Below are 20,361 nucleotides of genomic sequence, written 5' to 3' on the forward strand. Positions count from 1 at the left end.
AACTCCGTTTGTATGGCGACCACTCCGAATAGGTACACTTGCCATAAACAGCTCAAGTTCACAGCCAAGGGCGGACTCGCAGGCATGGTCTACCTAAATATTGTACTCACGAATCGCCGAAAGCACTGTCCAAGTTTTCTGAGATCGTTTTCACAGTCTCTTAAAGCTGGTAGAAACTCTTCAGCATGAAATCGGCATATCCTTTCAATGTTGGCAAAAATATCCGCTTTCATGCCCTTGAGCGTTGGAGGTACGTCTTCTTTCGTCATTTCTGGAATGTAGTCTTCTACGACGTGCCTCAATCGCTCCACGTAAACGTTTTCCGTGTGAAGTAGCTCGTTCACACGTTCTGTCAGTCGCCTGCGCACAAACAAAAACATTATTCGGACACGTATCTTTTAATGCCAAAATCATTGTCGAAATGAATACGGAAAAATGCAAGTTGCCTGAAAAAAATAAAATATGGCAATCAATTTAATTCAATATCAAAAACAGACAGCTCAGGGGGCCGCTGGATGCAGTTGATACAAGACCGGGCCATGTGAAGGTCCCTACAAGAGTCTGATGTCAAGAAGTGGATGACAACGACCACCTACATAATACAGTATACATTACCTAATACAATTTGTTTTAAAAACTTGAGCATATTTTGATTGTTTCATAAACAAATTAGATCGATGATTAAGAATTAATAGATACGTAAATAGTCTAATTATATAGATACGATTCATAATATACATAAAGTAACCTTGGCATCAGCGACGCCCGCGCGTCTGTTTAAAATAAACCGAATGACCTCAGCGAGAAATATGTTGAATAAGTTTACGGAAGCTTTTCTCTATTGAAAATTTCATACATTTCACTCTTCCTTGCTTTTCACATACATAATATTACGTCAAGATTGCAGTATAACTTATGCATTGGAATTATAGTAGTTGTTGAATTTTAATATAATTTAATTAATTTCATATTGTCTAAAACCCGGAATTTCGTTACAATATGTGTTTGTCGCATGAATTATGCTCTGCATCTCTACAGCTAGATAAATATTCTAGTACCTTCATCTCAAGTTACAACCCATCGCTGGCCCACTACTGAGCAAGGGAGCAAGAGCAGCACCATGCCGGCTAACATTAAAAACTATAAAATTGAAAACTCTTAGGCAAGATCTATTAAATCACAGTTCAACTGAACAGAGCAAACGCACATACGAGTAGCTCCGAAAAGTAAAGTGGTGCGTGCCCGGAATCGAACCCCGGATCATCCTAATAAAAGGCCAGCTTACTACTAGGCTATCACCGCTTATTTGCCAATTCTAGTAAGTAGACATTTAGCCAATATTACCTAATATTCTAATTTCAGTTTTTATATGCAGAGATTTCCACTTGACCTCTACAATTTTGGCTCACTCGCATCTTTTAAATGCAAATTCTTGGCATTTACAGAATACATGTATAACATTTTAGATATCTTTTATACCTAATAACATATCTAAATATATTATCTTGGTATCAAAAACTTGACATGTTTAACAAGATCTTTTAGAGATAGGTAAGTGAAATACGGTTTTCTTCCGTTCTGTTTTATCGGTTTCCCATTTAGATACTACTACCCAATAATATAAAAATAACTAATCAAGTCACTGATATAACTCTATTTATATACAAGGATAATAATAAAATACTATCTTATGTTGATGCTTGACACATCAAAATCCGAGGCTTATAATATGAACATACCTACACGAGTTTAGAAGTTTGTCTATTTGTCATTTCATCAATACTACAAATCGTATTTGGTAAACTATACTGATATTATTATTGAATCATATTGAATTGGAGATAAAATAGGGATCCTTGACTTGGTGATGACGTCATGACAAATGCAATAATGACCAACAAAAATAATGAGTCAAGAAAAATTGGTATTTTTACAAAAACTTTTGGTGCGGTATAAACTCGTGCGTTGTACCTATCAGATAAAACGTCGTATGTGCCTGAGGGATAGTGTCTACCTTCGCTATGGGGAAGACTAAATATATTTTTTATATTATTTTGTATGTATTTATAGTATTTTATGTTTTATTAGGGTTCCGTACATCAAAAGGAAAAACGGAACCCTTATAGGATCACTTTATTGTCTGTCCGTCCGTCCATCCGTCCGTCGTGTCAGTCAAGAAAACCTATAGGGTACTTTCCGTTGACTTAGAATCATGAAATTTGGTCTTATAGCACAAGTAAAGGAATAAATCCGAAAACCATGAATTTGTGGTTACCTCATTAAAAAAATATTAAAATTTGTTTCAAATTTCAAAGTAAGATATCTATACTAAGTGGGGTATCATATGAAAAGGCTTTACCTGTACATTCTAAAACAGATTTTTATTTATTTTTATGCATAATAGTTTTTGGTTTATCGTGAAAAATATCGGAAAAAGTACGGCACCCTTGGGGCGCGAGTCTGACTCGCACTTGGCCGGTTATTATTTGGACTTAGTTGCCTATTAAAAAAATAAACAGTATACTTATTCAGTGCTCATGGTAGCAACAATTTGACGTCTATAAAATTAATAAGTAATTTGAAATTTTATTTCTCTCTACTTTGTGCCTACCTAATATCTCTACTACTTTGTATCTCTATTCTCTACCGTGCTATTGTAACACTTGGAACACATCTAAGATGTAGGTGTGTACTGCGCACCTACTTGCAGAAAATAATTTAATTATTACTTTGCACGTGACTAAACTAAGAATAATCTTGTTAATCTTTGTCCATATACATACGATATAAGTAGCCAGCATAGCTCACCTACCTACGAGCGGTGTAATTATGTTATATGTTATTTTGCTAGATATTTCTAGGCTTGTACTACGCGGAGCAGTAGCCATGCAAGGGCAGCTGTAAAGCAGTAGCCCAAGCATAATCAATGCGAAAACGCTTTCTCAAAAAAGCCACGAGGGAAATATATGTCGCAGTGATTGTTCTTAGGCAACAGGACAATAGACTTACCTCGTCGTTATATAATATTTATATTTAATACTAAGACATAGATTGGATACACTGTAAACACGAAAAACCACTTTTTATCCCCTTAGGGGTAGATTTTGAAAGATCTTTTCTTAACGGGTGTCTACGTCATACTAGCTATATGCATGACTTTCAGCCCAATCCGTCAAGTAGTTTGAGCTGCGCGTTTAGTTGTTCCTTTTGTATTCTTGACTTCCACAAAGTAAAACCCGCTTCTATACAATAAATTATTTTTATTTTAAGAGTCGTCACGTTTCCGTCACGCGTTGTGTCTGTCCAAAGCTTTAACGATCCGAGCAACAAGATCACAAACGTCAAGGCTACCAGTACTTAATATTTCAAGATCCCAGGTGGAAGGGAAATCTCCACTTTTTACATTCTATTCGTCCAAGATTCTATTCTAGAAACCTGCTTAGTGAACAAAATATTACTACGGTAAATAAGCATGAATAAATTAAATATATTGCAACAATATTTTCTAATATTCCGATCCGATTTCGATGTGTCTCTGAAATGAATTTAGATTTTTAGTTTTAAATTTGATTTTATTATTTAGTTTTAACTTTCTAGTTAGTTCTAACTTTCATTTGATTTTATTTATTTCGTAAATAAATAAATAAAATCTAGATTTTATTGTAAATAAAAAAATAAAATCTAGATTTTATTTATTTATTTACGAATATACTTTTGAATAATCATACCTGAATTATATCAAAAAGCACTACGTTTCCCCTCTCAACCCATAGTCAGGTGAAATGTAAAATACGATCATTAACATCGAAATTGCTTTAACACGATTTTAAAATTAAACTTGCTGAACAGCGACAAAATGTGAGCGCGAATATTTTCACTTTCTTTACAGAACCAACTCAAATGGAAATAAATAACACAAAACCAATCGCTAACTACTTATTACCTACGTAACTACCAAGTGACATAGCTTATACTGAAGTTCCAACTTCCATCCCAGCAATGAAAATTGCACTAATAAAAATTACTTATTGATATATTTTAGCCTAACTATAATTCTTTCTTTTGATTTACGGCCTGTTTTGTAGGTAGGCTTGGGTTTAGTTGCAATTACCCTAAATAGTGACGAAGATGCATCCTAAGATGGATGGAGTGCGCCTGCCTAGAAAATGCATATTCTTTTGAAGTTGCCAATATTGTAACTGTCGGGGAAAACAAAAACCGGAAGGGCATTCCAAATTCCCGAGGAAACGAATTGCTTAGTACAAGAAACCACAAATTTACAAAGAATCAAAGAAGAATTAGAGGAAGAGGCAGAAGAAAATCTACAAAGTTTAGAAGTCCCGAATACACATACTTTGGCTCTGTGTATTCGCTTATGTGAGGCTTTGGGAAAAGAAGATTGCGATTTGCGACATTGTTTTAAATAATACCTATTTTAAGATTTAATAGGGATTTTAAAAATTTGGTGAAATCTTTTAGGTAAGTAGGATATCGATAAATACATTACAGGTACACGTACTATTTGTATAGCGATATCGCAATTTATATACTAAGGTAAGTGACCTTGTATCAGTAACAACTTGCTCAGTAGATAATAAAATATATATAAAACGAGTTTTGCCACAATCTAATGATTAAATGTAACTTAAAACTTTACAATGAAATTTTTTCTGCGCACCTTTTAATAGCCAGCGTTTTAATTCGTAGGTATGGTTCTCAAACATATCCATGTGAAACAGATATTGTAGAAGATATTATAATGTAAGGTGGTATTATACCTTGATAATAGTACACATAATAATAGCAACTAGACACTAAACAGTAGATATACCAGAGAGTTCTCATAAAACTAGAACAGCAATGTCCCGTAAAATAGACCCAAGTCTTCGGTAGGTTGTATCACCCATTGATGACGGAGAGCCACCTGGTTTTGATTATTCTGGTATGATCTGACTGGTTTATCTACTTCCTAAGTAATATAATATCTTTTTGCACGGCTATCAGACAGTAGTTACGCAGCCGTCGCGTCGTAGGCCATTTCAAAATTGAAAATGGATATCATTTTCGTAATCAGCATACCCAAAAAGTATATATGCTAAGTACCTAGTAAGATCACTTTTGCACCCTAGCTCAACAGTATTCTTATTGTCTCAATGTATTAAGTAGGTAGGTACTTCAATCTGGACCTTTGTTGCAATAAAATTTCACTTATAGCTGTCTCCAAGTTTTAAGTTTTGGGTAACAAAATTTAGTGAAGCATTTGTCATTTTTAACCCCCGACCCAAAAAGAGGGGTGTTATAAGTTTGACGTGTGTATATGTGTGTCTGTGTATCTGTCTGTGGCATCGTAGCTCCTAAACTAATGAACCGATTTTAATTTAGTTTTTCTTTTTGTTTGAAAGGTGGCTTGATCGAGAGTGTTCTTAGCTATAATCCAAGAAAATCGGTTCAGCCGTTTGAAAGCTATCAACTCTTTTCTAGTTATTACTGTAACCTTCACTTGTTGGGGGTTTTATAAATTTTTAATTTATACTTGTATTTATACTTGTTGAAAATTTATAGTGCCTAGCTCCCGATCCAAATTATCCCAAATTGACCAAACAGATAGCTTCGAATATTTTTATAGCATGTACGCGAAGTGATAATAAAGCTGCGGCATCGTTATGAATGGGAAACAAAAGCTGCTTTTCACTCACAATAAAATATGATTATCCCCGAACATCTGCCGAATATGCAATAATTAATGTCCGAAAGTTTCAGTGCTGTAATGAACTGTAACAATAATAATAATTATCGATGTGAGCTATTTTTGAGCGAGACTTTAATAAAGAACGTGTGGCTTTTTAACCATTAATAAACATTTCATACATTAATTTTTGCTTTTGTAATAATATCGTTCCAAAAGAATTTTTGATTTGCTATTATACAAAAGACCTTGTGTAAATAAACAAACTCATTAATACAATTAATACAATAGATAAATTCCTTAGTAATAAAATTGCGGGGAAGCAACCGGCTGAACTTTCAGTTGCCCACAAGATGGTGTAGTGTATTGTTATATTGTAACTTTTTTATTATTTGAAAGAGCAACTGCTGAGTTTCTTGCTGGATCTTATCAGTAAAATCTTCATTCCAAACTGGTACTCTTAGACGTAACATAAGATTCACTAGTTGTTCTACATAAAATAGTTAAATTTTGATTTCGAATTTACATTATCTATTTTATACGAAAAATCTCCTTTTACAGTACTTATAGGGAAGATCTAGAATAGACCACAGTAACCTTTGAGTGTTTAATAAGAGGCGGCTTACATTTGCGTACACAAATAAAAGCCTATAAGCACCTAATTTACTTTCATAGAAAAGACTTTCATATTGCTGAATACATGTTAAAAACAAAACACTCTCGTATTGGCATTTAAAGCATCACCTTTACAAAAATTGCCTTATTTATTTAGTAGTGATCAATCTCCCACACTTAGTTTCAATGAGAAAAAATAAGAGTCAATCTTTATCCCCAATAGCTTTCCCGGACAAAAATACCTAAAATGTTACTTGTTCCTCCAACACGTTAATCTAATGATCTTTACTTCAGAAAACAATATTGAACGTTGCTTATATTATTTTAATAGTTAGATAGCCATAAACGTATAAAATATATAGGAACCTATAAAGTTTCGTTTTATGCGTTTTAAAAAATAGATAACGGAAACCAGTGATAATAATTTCATGGCAGACGTCAGTACTCAGTAGCCAATTAAGTAAGTACCTAAATGTTTATTTGAAATACAAGGCTATTTTCATAATTCAACTCGCACATTACTCATTCCTCATATTCGAGAGTGGCATTATTATCAACATTAAGCTAGTGTTTATAAACATTACTCCTATCTTTCGTTAAACTATCGTATACGCAATCGACACTAATTTCAATTTCAAAATTAATGTTTTTGGATTTTTATTTTAACGATAAACATAACATCAATGTAAATATTCACCTCAGGTGATTCTAATTTTTAAAGATATGATTTATTATTGATTAGATATATTCAGTGCCTAGGTTTTAAGATTTTTAATGTCGCATTACATTTAATGATATTTAAAAATGATTCAAAAACAGAAGAGGTTTTTATTACTACGACGCGATTGTCTTCGGTAGAACCTAATATCGGCTCCAAAAATAAGTAGATTTTTTTTCTTTTGAAAGGATGTACTATCAGGTATCAGGCCAGTTCTTTTAGGATAGTTCTTTTTTTCTCTCTCGTCTGGCTTTACAAAGATTAACCAATGTCAAGTTTGTAGCTATTTACAAGTTAGGGAAACAATTGTATGGACTTCGTCTGTGCTGGCGCTCGCCGACACACGCGCGGCACCCCTTTAGAGCGCTTCCCAATCAGTTCCACCACCAAAAACACCAGTAAAACACAAAACTCGGCCACTTTTAACAAAAAAAAAAAAAAACACTCCAAAAAGGCAGAGCACGCGCGCCAGCAAACACCAACACAAACGAAGTCCAGAACAGGTCATTAGGATAGTTATACAGTTAAATCTAATGACCTATGATAACAATCTATACTGTCATCAAATGCTTACAATTAAATCACTATGACGTTGTCAATAGATAAGCATAGGCCGTACATAATATAAAATTAACTAATGCGCTGAGTATGATAACGACATTTATTTAGTTCACTAGAATCTGCATCAATCATTATCGGATATATCAAATAACCTAATAGATTTGATGACGACTCTAAAATTTATTGCTCGTCAAATCATATATAAATAAAATTGTAGGTTACTTTTAATGTACCTACCTACGTTTATCAAAATAAGATAAGATAACTACTACTAGTAGGTACCTGAACAAGGTTTATCACTTAATTGATACAAGTAGGTAGATACATCTTAATTTCACTTGACCTTTTTTGCTAAAAGAAAATTAAGTTACTACGTTTGTCCATTATTTCAAAACAGTTAGACAAAGTTGTCTGATATTGCCGCTCTAATCTAATACTGATAGTAAAGTACATGTAAATTACAAATACCTACTTGCCTCGAACCATATGAATAAACATCAAGGTGAAACCTCGTACATAGCTCGAACTTGTCTGTAACGTGTGCATGTGTGTTATAATCACCTGTCAGCTCTTTTATAGATGCACACCTATTGTATATCGCTTCGATTATAAGTTGATTATAAGCGTTGATATATGAGGAATTTACAATGATTATAATATATGCTGTGGTCAAGCAACCACGGTTTTTGGTAATAAACCTGAAATCAATTTTGATAATGCGCATCATTGCCAATGGAATCCCCAGTATTTATTTGAGTAACTCGAATAAATAAGTACCTACGCATTACTCGTATATTCAATATTATCACGCATAATATTATTATCATTACACTCTAGCAGTAAAGCGATAACTTTAAATTATCAGATATGTATGACAAAGCCTTGACGGTATCGCAGATACTTCTTGTGATATCAAGAAAAAAGCTAAATGACCTCACCTTCTATATTTCTCCTTTTTGGATTCCACTGGCATCAATACCGGTTCTATGGACTTTGTAACACACCACTCGTTTACTGCACTAACTGTGAGGAATTCTGTATCCGGTGCATGGCACACCTCTGAGCCGAATTCATCTGATGAAACCGTGATACTATCATACTTCTGATATGGCACCATATCCAGAGATGATATAGATTTAATGCTAACATTGTCAAAATTACATTGTTCCTCAGACGCACTAGATAAATTATCGCCTTCATCACTTTCATATTCATTCATTAAAGTATCTGTCGACTGGTCCGTCGATAGAGTTTCAGCTCTACCGTCATCATTATTAACTACATATTCTTCACCTTCTTTTAATTTATCACTGTCATTAGAGTCGTCACTACTACTTTCATTTGATGATGATAATTTGCTATTTATTATTCTACTTTTGTTTTCCTTTATGTCTAATTCATTATCAGATGTTTCTGAAAGTTTCAATCTTAGCAGTTTTTCTAGGTCGCACTGTTTAACACCGTAAGACCAATGTGCTTCACCCATACGACCTTGACTTCCTATTGAAGATTTCCTTCGTATAACGGGGGGTTGTCGACTACGTCGCAATACTACAGGTGATGAGGAAGGTGTAGTAAACGAAAAGCGTCTTTCGACTGCCACACTCTCAGGTACAGAAGATTTACTATCTATAGAAGAAGTGTCGTTAAAAGGCTCTGGTGGAGGCGGAGCTGGTCTGTGAGGCTTTATTGAGTAAGACTTCCTGTCAGACATGAAACCCGAAGAACTCGATTCGTAACTTACTTCCGAAACATTTGATAATATCGAGTTCACTGATACATTTGAATTTCTATCTTGAGTCTTAGGCACTGGGGATAAATGTTGAAAATGTATCTGAATGGGGTTGACAATACTTGATAAACTTCCCAACATCGGATCCTTGAATCTTTCCAAGGATTCACTCGAACCTCCGAGATTGATACCCGTCCTTTCGAAACGTTGAATCATTTGTTTGACACTTCTTTTGTCTTTTCTCAACTCGACTTCGTCGTCATCGGAGACGTGTCCCGATGAAGACTCGTCAATGAAACGTGTTCTGACGTCCTCCCGAGACATCATGTCGTGCAGGCGTTCAGGTATTGCACAAGCACCAGAAAATCCGAGGAAACGTACACATATCAACGCGCGATGTGGCTGCGCATACTCGGCGCGCGCTCGTGTTGACAACGAACCACGACTGGCGGCGTGACGGCGGACGGCGCCCGCGCCCCTTGCGCTGCCCGCCACTACGTCAGTAATTATTATACTTTTAAGTGCTAAACCGTCAACAAGTTTTTCTTAATTACCCAATAAGATCAATAAATTTTTGTGATAACCTAGCTGTTGATATGCTTTCGTTATTTCGTTTGGAAAACCCGATCGCCTTGATGACAAATATTTATAAATCTTATCAGTAGTTGATTATACAAAAAACCATTTCATTTAGACACAGAATAAATTGATCCCAAACAACTACAGCTGCAGGTCACATACAGAATGTATATTTAACTACAAAATTTTTGAATCGAAGGAACTAATATTTTTTCTGGCAATGAAAAGTGCTCTAAGTAGGTAATAGGTATGTCAGTTTCCAAAACAAGCTAACATCAATGCCAAACGTTAGATTAGTTCAGTGGTTGTGGTTGAGACGTACATGTACGTATAAGTAACGGACGGACACACTTTGGCTTGTTATAATATTATTATAAAAATTAGATTGGAAATATGGATAAGTATAGATATTTTGTTTATTTTCCATTAATATTAATTCACTCTCACAACCTAAGTGCCTAGTGCCTTCTTCGGAAATCAGCCCTTTCAAAAAGTGTTTTGTTTAAAAATATCATCAGATACTTTTATAGGTCCACTTATAGAGAGACGATAAAATAATAAGAAATAAACAGCATGTCGTACATTAGCCACAGTCGCACAGTCGCCAGTAAGTGCACATGGCTCTGATGAGTTTATTGACATACGGACTTCAAGTGATGGCCTTCTTGAAACACAAGTTCTTAGCTATATTAAAATTTTAACTTAACGAACTTATAACGAACTTTTTTAATACTTAGCCTCACATTCGTGGGTATGTATAAATTTTTTTTAATCCCTCCTCCCCTCCAAGAGTTAGGGACCCTCAGTTGAGGGTTTCTAAAAACCGCCTGATATTCGACGTTTCCCCAGCCGGTTCCCCAGCTTAGGATGTGGTTATCCCGCCAGTGCTCGGTCGCCAGAGCCTCGTCCGTTGTCCGGCAGGGAGCACCACAGCAATCAGTCGGTTGCCGCCGCTGCGCCGTCAGGCGCGTGCAGGTGAGGTTGACGTTTGGATCGGTTAGCAGGGCTCTCTCCGTCACTTACTGCATACAATCGTAGTCCCAATTTCATTTGAATATTAAGCAATCAAAGTCCATGAAATTTTGCAGACATATTCTAGAAACTAATATTTGTGCCTGTGGTGTTTTAGATTTTTCTAAAAATATGTAAGTAGTTTTAAAATGACACGGGCTCAAAGATTTGTAAGTCTGTGAATTTTTAAGACCGCGTAACTTTGAAACCGAATATTTTAACGGAAATCTGGAAAACTGAAATTCCATTGAGTATGATTGGTTAGTATTCCAATGAGAAACGAATTACATTTGTATGGAGCGAGTGACGGAGGGACCCCTCTTAAGATGTTGGTTACCGTTCATCCTTTGCTCCCGAGGTATGTATGTATTTGTTTCAAATCTTGCTAAAATGCTTTATTATTTCTGCTGAATTCTTTTTAAACTTCGCACATGAATTTTATTCCATGTCAATAAAACATTAAGTGTAATCTGAATACCAACTTTTTAATCCTGATGCTGTAAGAGTACTTCTTAGCCCAAATAAGACAAGAGGACTACGATTCGCCAATTGTTATTGTAATCCTGAATCCTGACTCCTCAGTCCCGGTGCTAGGAATGATCCATCCACTGAGCCTCGACCGCGGATATATCGATTGTAATGGGTAAAAATATTAGGGATGAACTAAAACTATTTAACTGAACCGTTTTTAATGAATATGTGTTTACCTATTTATTTAGAATTACGATGATACACGCCTATAAATTATCACGTTATGTATTTCAACTTTTAAGGTAAATTTACTTATTCGTAAAAGAAGGAGAGACGAGTAAATTAGCTATAGTATCGACTATAACTCACAAAAGATTTTTATATAAACCTGTGAGGATGATACTGCCATTGGCGCAATTAAAATGCCATAAGCCTACGTTGTCGTATTAGTTTACAAATTGCGAAAAACCAAATTTTTGAATTTTGCGGTCAGAGCCGTCTCGTGCCCTTCAAGCTTTTTCTGTGCTGTGATTGTAATTTTATCTAATCAACATCCAATTTTCGGAAAGAGCCTTCAACGCCGAAGAGATCGGAAGTTGTCTTTGCCTGAGCCGGCCTCAAGGCTTCGTCTGAACGAACCATCTCTTCACGAAAAAACCACTCACTGTAGCTCTCAACTTTAATCTTCCAATAATCTAAAAATAAAAAATAACATTGTGAGCATCCTAGAAGATTTCTTTTTTCTTTCGAGGTACGGATCCCCTTAAATGATTGGGTTGTAGGTACGTGTTTAACATTATTGTATTACTTATCTTTACAATAGAAGGATATTAGCTATGATATAACTTACAAGGGCCTGAAGACAATAATATCAGAAAGTGGTACATGAACTGCAGGTAATCAGTGAAACACCTTCCGGCCATTAAATATGAACATGATAGCAGTTGATATTTCACGCTCTGTGGGAAACGTTAATTTTCCACCAACCGTAGCGCTTAACATACACTAGTTGATGTTAATTACAAATATTACACCAGTTACCAGTTAATTCTTCAATAGTACCGCACATGCCGCCATACTCCTTTGGCAATATGGTACGGGGTATCACGTCATACATTGCTTCCAAATTTCGGCTGTATACGTTAAACTGTAATGTTAATAATAGTTGATCAGAATTAATGACGTATTCCATCCATACTAATATTATGAAGGCGAAAGTGTGTGTGTCTGTCTGTTATTTTTCACGATTCATCCATTGACCGATTTTGACCTTTGATACTTAAATTATTGATCGTAGTTTGAATCAATTGCATCCAGGGGACGGAGGGATTTAGGCTCCTTTTATTCCGGAATTTTAAGGAGTTCCCATGGGATTTTCAAAAAGATATATTCATGTGGATAAAGTCGTAGACAGCCAACCTTTTATTTACATTTATAATATTAGTACTCATGAATTTTCTATTTTACATAATAACACTAAGTATTTCAATTTATTGTTATATATCGTTTTAAAATCTTTACCCTTTTCTTCCATTTTTCACTTATAAGCATCCGGAACATGGAATAAACACTTTCAAATGCCGTTGATGTATGCAGTAAGTGGCTGCTTTTTAAGCGCACGGGCAAAGCCTTTTCCGAAATTGCCGCTGTTTGCTTCGCCACTGTTGGGGTAAATTGACTGAATGTACGAATTCCTACACCATCTAGATCTACTACTAAATCCTGTAAATGTAAATTTTTAGGTATTTTAAATCACAACATTTTGAAACGAATTTGGAATGAACGCGGCGATGAAATTAACGTATTTTTACCTCTCCAGCGATAACAAACTTATCATCTTCAAGTATTAGTATTTCAATTATCATAAAAACAACCTTAAATACATCAATCAGACGATTATTAGAGCTTTCGACGGCATTAAGTCGATTTAGGGTAACTCTGCGCGAGTCTTCTCTTTCTAAAGTAGTTAATGGTAGAAAAATGCTGGAACAAAAAATTAGCTCTTGAAATATTTCATTCAAAATACAGCTATTGCCAACAAATGTGCAAATTGCAGTAATTATTTTTCTACATTAGGTACTAACCCCAGTTTCAAAATTCCTTGTACAATTGGATCGAATGGATTTCGGTTACAGAATATCTCCGGAAGCAAGGTCCTCAGTGTGTAATACATGTCTAGCTTAGATTTTGTTCTTTCTAGGCTGTATTTATTTCCACGTAGAAAAGAAACTATCCATTGATCGCCTGTAAATGAGAAAAGACAAAATATGTTACGTACTAATTCATACATTACCCACAAGCTGTTTAATAATGTTACCAATAGATAACATAAGTGAATATGTTACACAGAAATGAATAAGTAGGTAGTAATAATTAAACAATAGAATTTATTTACATCAGGCAACAACAAAGTTTCCAAAATTAAGACAGTGGTAAAAATTAAAAATCTTAAAAAATCCATCGATGAACACCGCATGCTTGAGCACTTTTGTAATTTTATTAGTTTCATTTGTTTTTATCTAATTTATCGAAATACTGAAAAACCTATTTTATACAATTACCTAAAAGCGTCATCTTTTAACAAAAGCTGAAACGTGTTCCTCTCTTTCATTTGTGATGATTTGAACCATAATGTCTTACGTATTTATCTAACCCGAGGTTCAGAAACATGTCGATAGATGGCGTTGTCCTTTAACTTTTTTTAATTTTTTGACCACGCGCCAAAAGAGCCTTGTCGGACTGTACCTAAATACCCAGTCCGTAAGTTACCTACTTAAAATTAATCATTCTCTATCTCTACTAGCTCGTGAAAAAAGCTCCATACCTGTAACTATTATGTTGAAAAAAAAGCTTTCGCTAAGTGATAGAGGAATTTTTCTAGATGGTATATTTCTTACTTACTTGGATTTACAGACTTCAAATGTGGTTGTTTTTCAAGCCATTCTCTTATAGCACTAATATCGGGAACAATCCTGTCTGGTTCTTCATTAATTTCCTTTCGTGCCTTCTCTTTTAGTATTGGAAGCAATGGTCTTATCTCCATTTGAGGCATTTTGATTCTTATTTCAATTTGAGAATTTAAAAAATATAGGTAATAATATATGATTACCTAAGTACCTACCGGCTTATGTTTAAATAAAACAAAATTAAGATTACGTAATACTTTTTAGCCATAAGTAGGTACTTTTTAATATTTGATACGCCTTTATAAATAATTGTGTTTCTGGTTTTTAAATGAAATAATTTAAAATGACATAATAATTGATATTGTTCTTAAAAAGCATATAATTAATGCAAAAAATAATGTTTATAATGTTACGTTAATTCATAAAACACACTCTACACTTACACCGAATGAGAAACTTTAAGCGGAAAGCTATCAAGGCACTTAATATAAAAGGACCTAATATCATATTATTATTATCGTGTACATAAAAACGGTCACCCAGTGACATTCGGCCAAGGTTTTGCCGATATCGTTATATTGCCGCTTTACTTACTTCTTATAATAATTACGAACGAATTTATAATAATGAGAATGAAAAGCACTTTTAAAAGTCTACTTAAATAAAAATCTATTCTGTTCTATTCTGGCAACAAAACGGTGTAGGTAATTGCACAAAATAAAATTTTGCAGGAGTGACAAAAAACTAAATTAAAGCTTCTGAAACTTTACTGTATTTATACCGTTTTGATCAAAATTGATTTTTTTGATTTTTTAAATTATTTTTATGTACTTACCTACCTAAATATGGGTGATTTTTTCTTTTGAGATAAAACGCATGGATTGATTTCAATAACCCTTTCATAGGGTTTTCGCTAAAGCTATGATTTAAAAGATCTTCAACCTGACTTCAGTTAATTTGGGATGTAATAGAAACAAATACGAAAACGCACATTTTACTTTAATATTACATCGTTTTAATTTTTATTTAATAAATACAAGCTTTTGGTAATGACTGTAATTTGAGTTTTTGATTGGAATCCATACCTACTTTTTAGGAACTAAATATTTAAAAGAACGATATTCCCTTTAACGGTACCCCTACACACATCAATAAATACAAATTAATCAATTAAGTATATTCCTACTTCAATATTTCAATCTACTTCCAATTTTCTAAAAGAACCTTCCACGCCGAACAAGCTTGATGACGTTTTTGGTTCGCCTAGCCTTGATGTCTCATCCGAACGCTGCTCGTCTTCGAGAAGGAACCATTCACGATAACTTTCCACCTTCGCTTTCCAGTGATCTGAAATAAGAATTAGCCATTTAAATCATGACTAACATTCTCCTTTCCCCTCCAACTAAGCGTAAAGCTTGTGCTAGGAGTGGGTACGACAATAGTGCAACGGGTGGGGCTTGAACCGTCGACCTTTCGGAATTACCTGCAAAAACCTGACAAGATAGGTACTATTAAAATAGATAAGTACGAACAGTTGCTACGAAATAGTAGTTGTAATTCCTAATTCTATGGTGCCAAAAATGGCCCCAATTTTAAGAACTGTAAATTTCGTTCAGAGATTTTGAGTTTTCAGAATTAGAGAGAGAGCTAGCTATCGAGGGCCGGACCTTCGTTATTTTATAAAAGCTGAAATTTTCTCTTTGTATTGTGTTAAAAATCTTACGTCAAATTTCATCATCATCATCATCAACAACAACAACAAGAACATGATCAACCCATCGCCGGCCCGCTACGAAGCACGGTTCTCTTCTCAGAATGAGAAGGGTGCTAGGCCATAGCCTGCTACGCTGCGCGCTGGGTCAGTGCGGATTGGCAGACTATACTTATTCAGATTTATTTCCTTGACAGAGGTAAAGTTTGTACGGTTGATTGTAGGAAGTAATCTTTGGAACTACCGATCTGGAACCGATTTTAAAAATTCTTTCACCAATAGAAAGTTGCATTTTTCTTCAGTGATATGGGCTATATTTTATTTTTAAGTACGCATGCCCAGTCGGGTGAGTCGCTAGTCCTACAAAAAGTTGCACTTTAATCTTACCTATTAATTCCTGTATTGAAGTAGCATTCTCCCCGCCATATTCTTGAGGTAAAACTTTTCTCGAAAATGCGTTGTACACAGATTCATTCATTTTGGTGTATACGAAAAACTGAAAAAAAAAATTGTTTAAAAATCCCGCTTGCAAAAAGGACAGTAGTAATATTAACATATTTTGCTTTCTAAAGAGAAATATAAATAGCTTTAGTAGCCATGGCATTTTAGTTTTTTTTAGGGTTCCGTACCTCAAAAGGAAAAACGGAACCCTTATAGGATCACTTTGTTGTCTATCTGTCTGTTTGTCTGTCCGCCCGTCCGTAGTGTCTTCGAGTAGCTTATACATGAGTTTCTTTTTTCAGTCAAAATGTTTTATTTATTCTTACCCTTTGCTTAAATTTTTCACTTAGAAATGACTTCACTATAGAGTATGCTGTTTCAAATCCAGGTGGTGTACGTAAGATGTGACAGCCTTTGAGTCGCAATGGATAAGCTTTTTCCACGCTTGTTAGTACTTTTTTTGCTATTGCTGGCGTCCATTGAATAAAAAGATTAATACCAGCGCCCTCGAGATCCACCAATGTATTCTATGGCAGAATAATAATTATTTATATTGCATAATTTTCTTAAATTACCTACTGAAATCTTAAATACAGTTCAGAATTATTATCTGAATCCAGACTAAAGGCAGCCTCACAAGGTTTCGCTTTGCCCGGCAGCGCAGCTACAATGGACGCAATGCCACGCTGTCTCGACCACAAAATATTTAACAGGAATCAAAAAATAAGAAGGATAATAGTAAGTACATTCCAGGTGCAGAAGAATTTCTCCGCAAATGTTTAAATAATAGTGACTCTTGTTATAACGCACTGAAATGCAATTCAGCTCGCACAGCACTGTGGCCTTAATTTTAATAAACACCTCTCTTTCTGTCGCATAAACTCCTAGCTCTTATCTCTTTCTCATAAGAGATAAGACTTGCACGAGTGCCGTCGAAGGGACACATAGCCGTAGGGCTCGTAGCTATATATTATCGGGTAACGTGGTCTAGTGAGCCGTGCTTTCCTCGACGGAAAAGCCCAATGCGGCAATGCGCATTTACGGCGATCGAAGAATATTGACTCGCGCGATGTTGTCCAATAAGCTGATAATAATTAATCGATAATAATCGAAGAAAGCAAAGATAACTCACAATTCCAGCTATCGTGTAATTGTCGTCTTCCAATAACATTATTTCATTAATCATAAAACATACTTTTATCACGTCTAGTATATGATGTTTTGTTGCGGTATCGTTGAAACGGGCAACACAAACCCGACAAGCGTCATCCGTTTCAGTAATTTTTAATGGTAGATAATGTCTGAAACAAAAGATAGGGATCTTTACCATCACACTATTATATTCGTATAATTTAGCTAAACTATCGTGAATTATATCCGTTATAAATATAAAAAGACGGCCCCCTCACAGCGTGCCTTGGGTGTCGCAGCCCGCATGACACGCAGTCTCCTTGTTGCCGCATCAAAATGTTGTATTCAACATGTTGATTTTTTTTTTTTCAAACAAACATACATTTTGAATTCATTAATCACACAATATCAGAGTTCTCTTGGGGCAGTATGCATTGGGTTCCCAGATGCTTCCTCATACAACTCGACTAAAAGAACGATATTTCGATTTTTCTATCTGAGGTCTATCAGACTAGGTTGGTGTTAATAACCGGGGTCCGGGACCGACGGTTTAACGTGCTCTCGTTAAGGAAATGAAAGGCCAAATTCGAGCCAACTAAAGTCAAGTCCATCCAATTACTAACTTAGATCAATTACAATCAATTTATTGATATGCGATGTAACAAATAGGTGACACACGTCCCTCTACTCACACAATCACACTATCATAATGGGGACAAAAATAATATTTTATCAACATCTATAACCGAAATGGAGACTTGACATTTTGTCAAATAACGCTTTTAAAGGACCGCTTGCTTACCCCATTTGTAAAATGTCTTGTATTTTAGAATCAAACGGATCTCTATTTTGATAAATCTCAGGCAGCACTGTTCGCAGAGTATAATACATTTCTAGCTTCCCCTTGCTCCTCTCCAGACTGAATTTGTTACCTCTTAAAAATCCGATAAGCCATTGATTTGCTAAAAAAGTGTCATTTGAGATTAGAAAGACAAAAGCAAAACAATAACATAACAAAAATAGGAGAACAATTATCGGCGGCTTTATTATTTTAATTTTTTATTTATTATTTTTATATATTGTGAGTAATAACAAATTCAAGGTATACGTGCTATGCGGTTTCTTTATTTTATTAGCTAGGTATACAAAAATATAGATAGACTCACACGTTATAATTAGTAAAAAAATTAGTTGACCTCAGCTTTAAACTGGCTTTAAATCATTAAACCACATCTTTATGTACTTCACGAGTAATAGAATATTATAAAATTATTATACAAATTCATTATTTTATAGATTACTTACAGGGATTGACGGATTTCAAGTGCGGCTGCTTTTTCAGCCAATCTCTAAGAGCTTGGATATCTGAAGAGACTCTACTTGGCACTTCATTCAGTTCTTTCTGTGCTTTAATTTCCAGGCTTGGACACAGATGCCGTATCGATGTCATGACGGATCTTTAATCTTTGAGTTCTGTGGCATTAAAAATATATTATTTCCTCAGTTGCTTTTTAGGGTTCCGAACCCAAGGGGTAAAAACGGAGCCCTTTTAATATCACTCTGCTACCTGTCTGTCTGTCTGTCTGTCTGTTCGCGTGTCACAGGTCTCTAGCTCGTAGACGAAATGAGTTAGAAACCTGAAATTTTTGTATTTGGTGTAGAACGTTGACCCAAAACCAAATTTTGAATTAGAAATTCAATAAAATTATTTTTCAGGTTGCTCCCATACATGAAAAAGGAGCCGGAAAATTTTTTTTCTTACCCTAGCATGTGGAGTATTATTGTTTAGAACTCATTGAGTAGAGTACGAATATATTTTTTTTATTTTTTTATCTTAAAAATACAAGGAAATGGGGGACCATCAAAGTTGTCCGTTGTAGACCATTTCTGTGACGGGGGCTATCTCTAAAACTAAACTAGTATAGCTAGGAATATGAAATTTCGGTATATTATGTACCACATACTGTTTACTGTATTAAAACAGCAAATACTGAAAACAATGATTTATAAAATAGTTTGTAAGCTATGACCAAAATAAGCGTGCATTTTTGTGGTTTTTTTTTGCGGTTTATTGCGATGTTCTAGCTCGGAAAAGACGTTTATTATAATAATTATGTACGGAACCCTAAAAGAGCGAGGCCCGACCCGCGCTTATTTAAGTTTCTTTAAATCATACTACAAGATGATCTATGATTTTAAAACCAAAATAGAGGTGAGCTTTATAAACGTACGGAAATATTAACACTCCAATTAAAAACTGGTATACCTACCTACGTAGGCATAATATTCCGCTGTTCATATGAGAGGCTGCACAAGGTTAAACACGTTGTGCATAAGTAGATAATATCTTTTCTTGTTTTTTTGAAGCAGATTAGCGGTTTGAAAATTGGTTGAGCAGATCCATCACACATTTTAATGTCCTATTTGTCAAAGTGGTCGTGTATTTTAATTGTTAACTTAATTATTGAAGTTAACTGGTTTAAGCTTACCTGTAATCTCACTTGAAGCAACCAAGTAGGTAGGTAATTAATTTGTAACTTTATAACCACCACTATCTATGTACGAGATGTAACATCACTTATCCAACTTCTGGACACAAGTGTGGAAGTTAGAATATAAACAACGTATATATTATAATGAAAACGGTGGGGAAAAACTGGCAAAGAATTTTAATGGTGAACTTTTTGAATCTATTCTGTACCTGCCTTTATAAGAATATAGGTATGGAGAGGTACCTACTTAAAATGATATAGGTATGTATATTAGCTAATGCTCTGTACGTATAGGTAGGTACAATGT

The 20,361-nt window shown here is 34.8% G+C and overlaps 2 protein-coding genes across 2 annotated transcripts in view; both read right to left on the bottom strand.

Annotated features, from left to right (window-relative positions):
- Positions 1 to 9,771, bottom strand: part of LOC123864278 (FYVE, RhoGEF and PH domain-containing protein 4-like) — a 34,689-nt gene extending 24,918 nt beyond the window's left edge. Inside the window, exons 1-2 of the mRNA XM_045904589.1 lie at positions 8,519 to 9,771; positions 111 to 360 (exon numbers count right to left, since the gene is read on the bottom strand). Of these exons, the coding sequence (XP_045760545.1) occupies positions 111 to 360; positions 8,519 to 9,639 (1,371 nt within the window). The 5' untranslated portion in view covers positions 9,640 to 9,771. The remainder of the gene's footprint in view (positions 1 to 110; positions 361 to 8,518) is intronic.
- Positions 9,772 to 11,803: 2,032 nt separating this feature from the next.
- LOC123867300 lies at positions 11,804 to 20,244 on the bottom strand. Its single transcript, XM_045909292.1, has 13 exons — positions 20,045 to 20,244; positions 18,868 to 19,039; positions 18,365 to 18,524; positions 17,564 to 17,732; positions 16,758 to 16,958; positions 16,378 to 16,486; positions 15,478 to 15,626; positions 14,275 to 14,479; positions 13,458 to 13,617; positions 13,185 to 13,356; positions 12,895 to 13,095; positions 12,415 to 12,520; positions 11,804 to 12,068 (listed from the first exon to the last, which is right to left on the bottom strand). Exons 2-13 carry the CDS (start codon positions 19,010 to 19,012, stop codon positions 11,917 to 11,919), a joined length of 1,929 nt encoding a protein of 642 aa, XP_045765248.1. The 5' UTR covers positions 19,013 to 19,039; positions 20,045 to 20,244; the 3' UTR covers positions 11,804 to 11,916.
- Between the last annotated feature and the right edge of the window lie 117 nt (positions 20,245 to 20,361).

The sequence above is a fragment of the Maniola jurtina genome, chromosome 1 (assembly GCF_905333055.1).
Source record: "Maniola jurtina chromosome 1, ilManJurt1.1, whole genome shotgun sequence".
In the NCBI taxonomy this organism is placed as follows: Eukaryota; Metazoa; Arthropoda; class Insecta; order Lepidoptera; family Nymphalidae; genus Maniola; species Maniola jurtina.

What these genes read in the sequence shown, in the direction of transcription:
- LOC123867300 (XM_045909292.1), bottom strand. Translation starts at nt 19,012, where the DNA reads ATGACATCGATACGGCATCTGTGTCCAAGCCTGGAAATTAAAGCACAG. An exon ending in GTGAAAAATTTAAGCAAAGG is followed by an intron (nt 16,487 to 16,757) that starts GTAAGAATAAAT and finishes TTTTTTTTTCAG; the next exon opens with TTTTTCGTATACACCAAAAT. An exon ending in TTAGAAAATTGGAAGTAGAT is followed by an intron (nt 14,480 to 15,477) that starts TGAAATATTGAA and finishes GGTACTTAGGTA; the next exon opens with ATCATATATTATTACCTATA.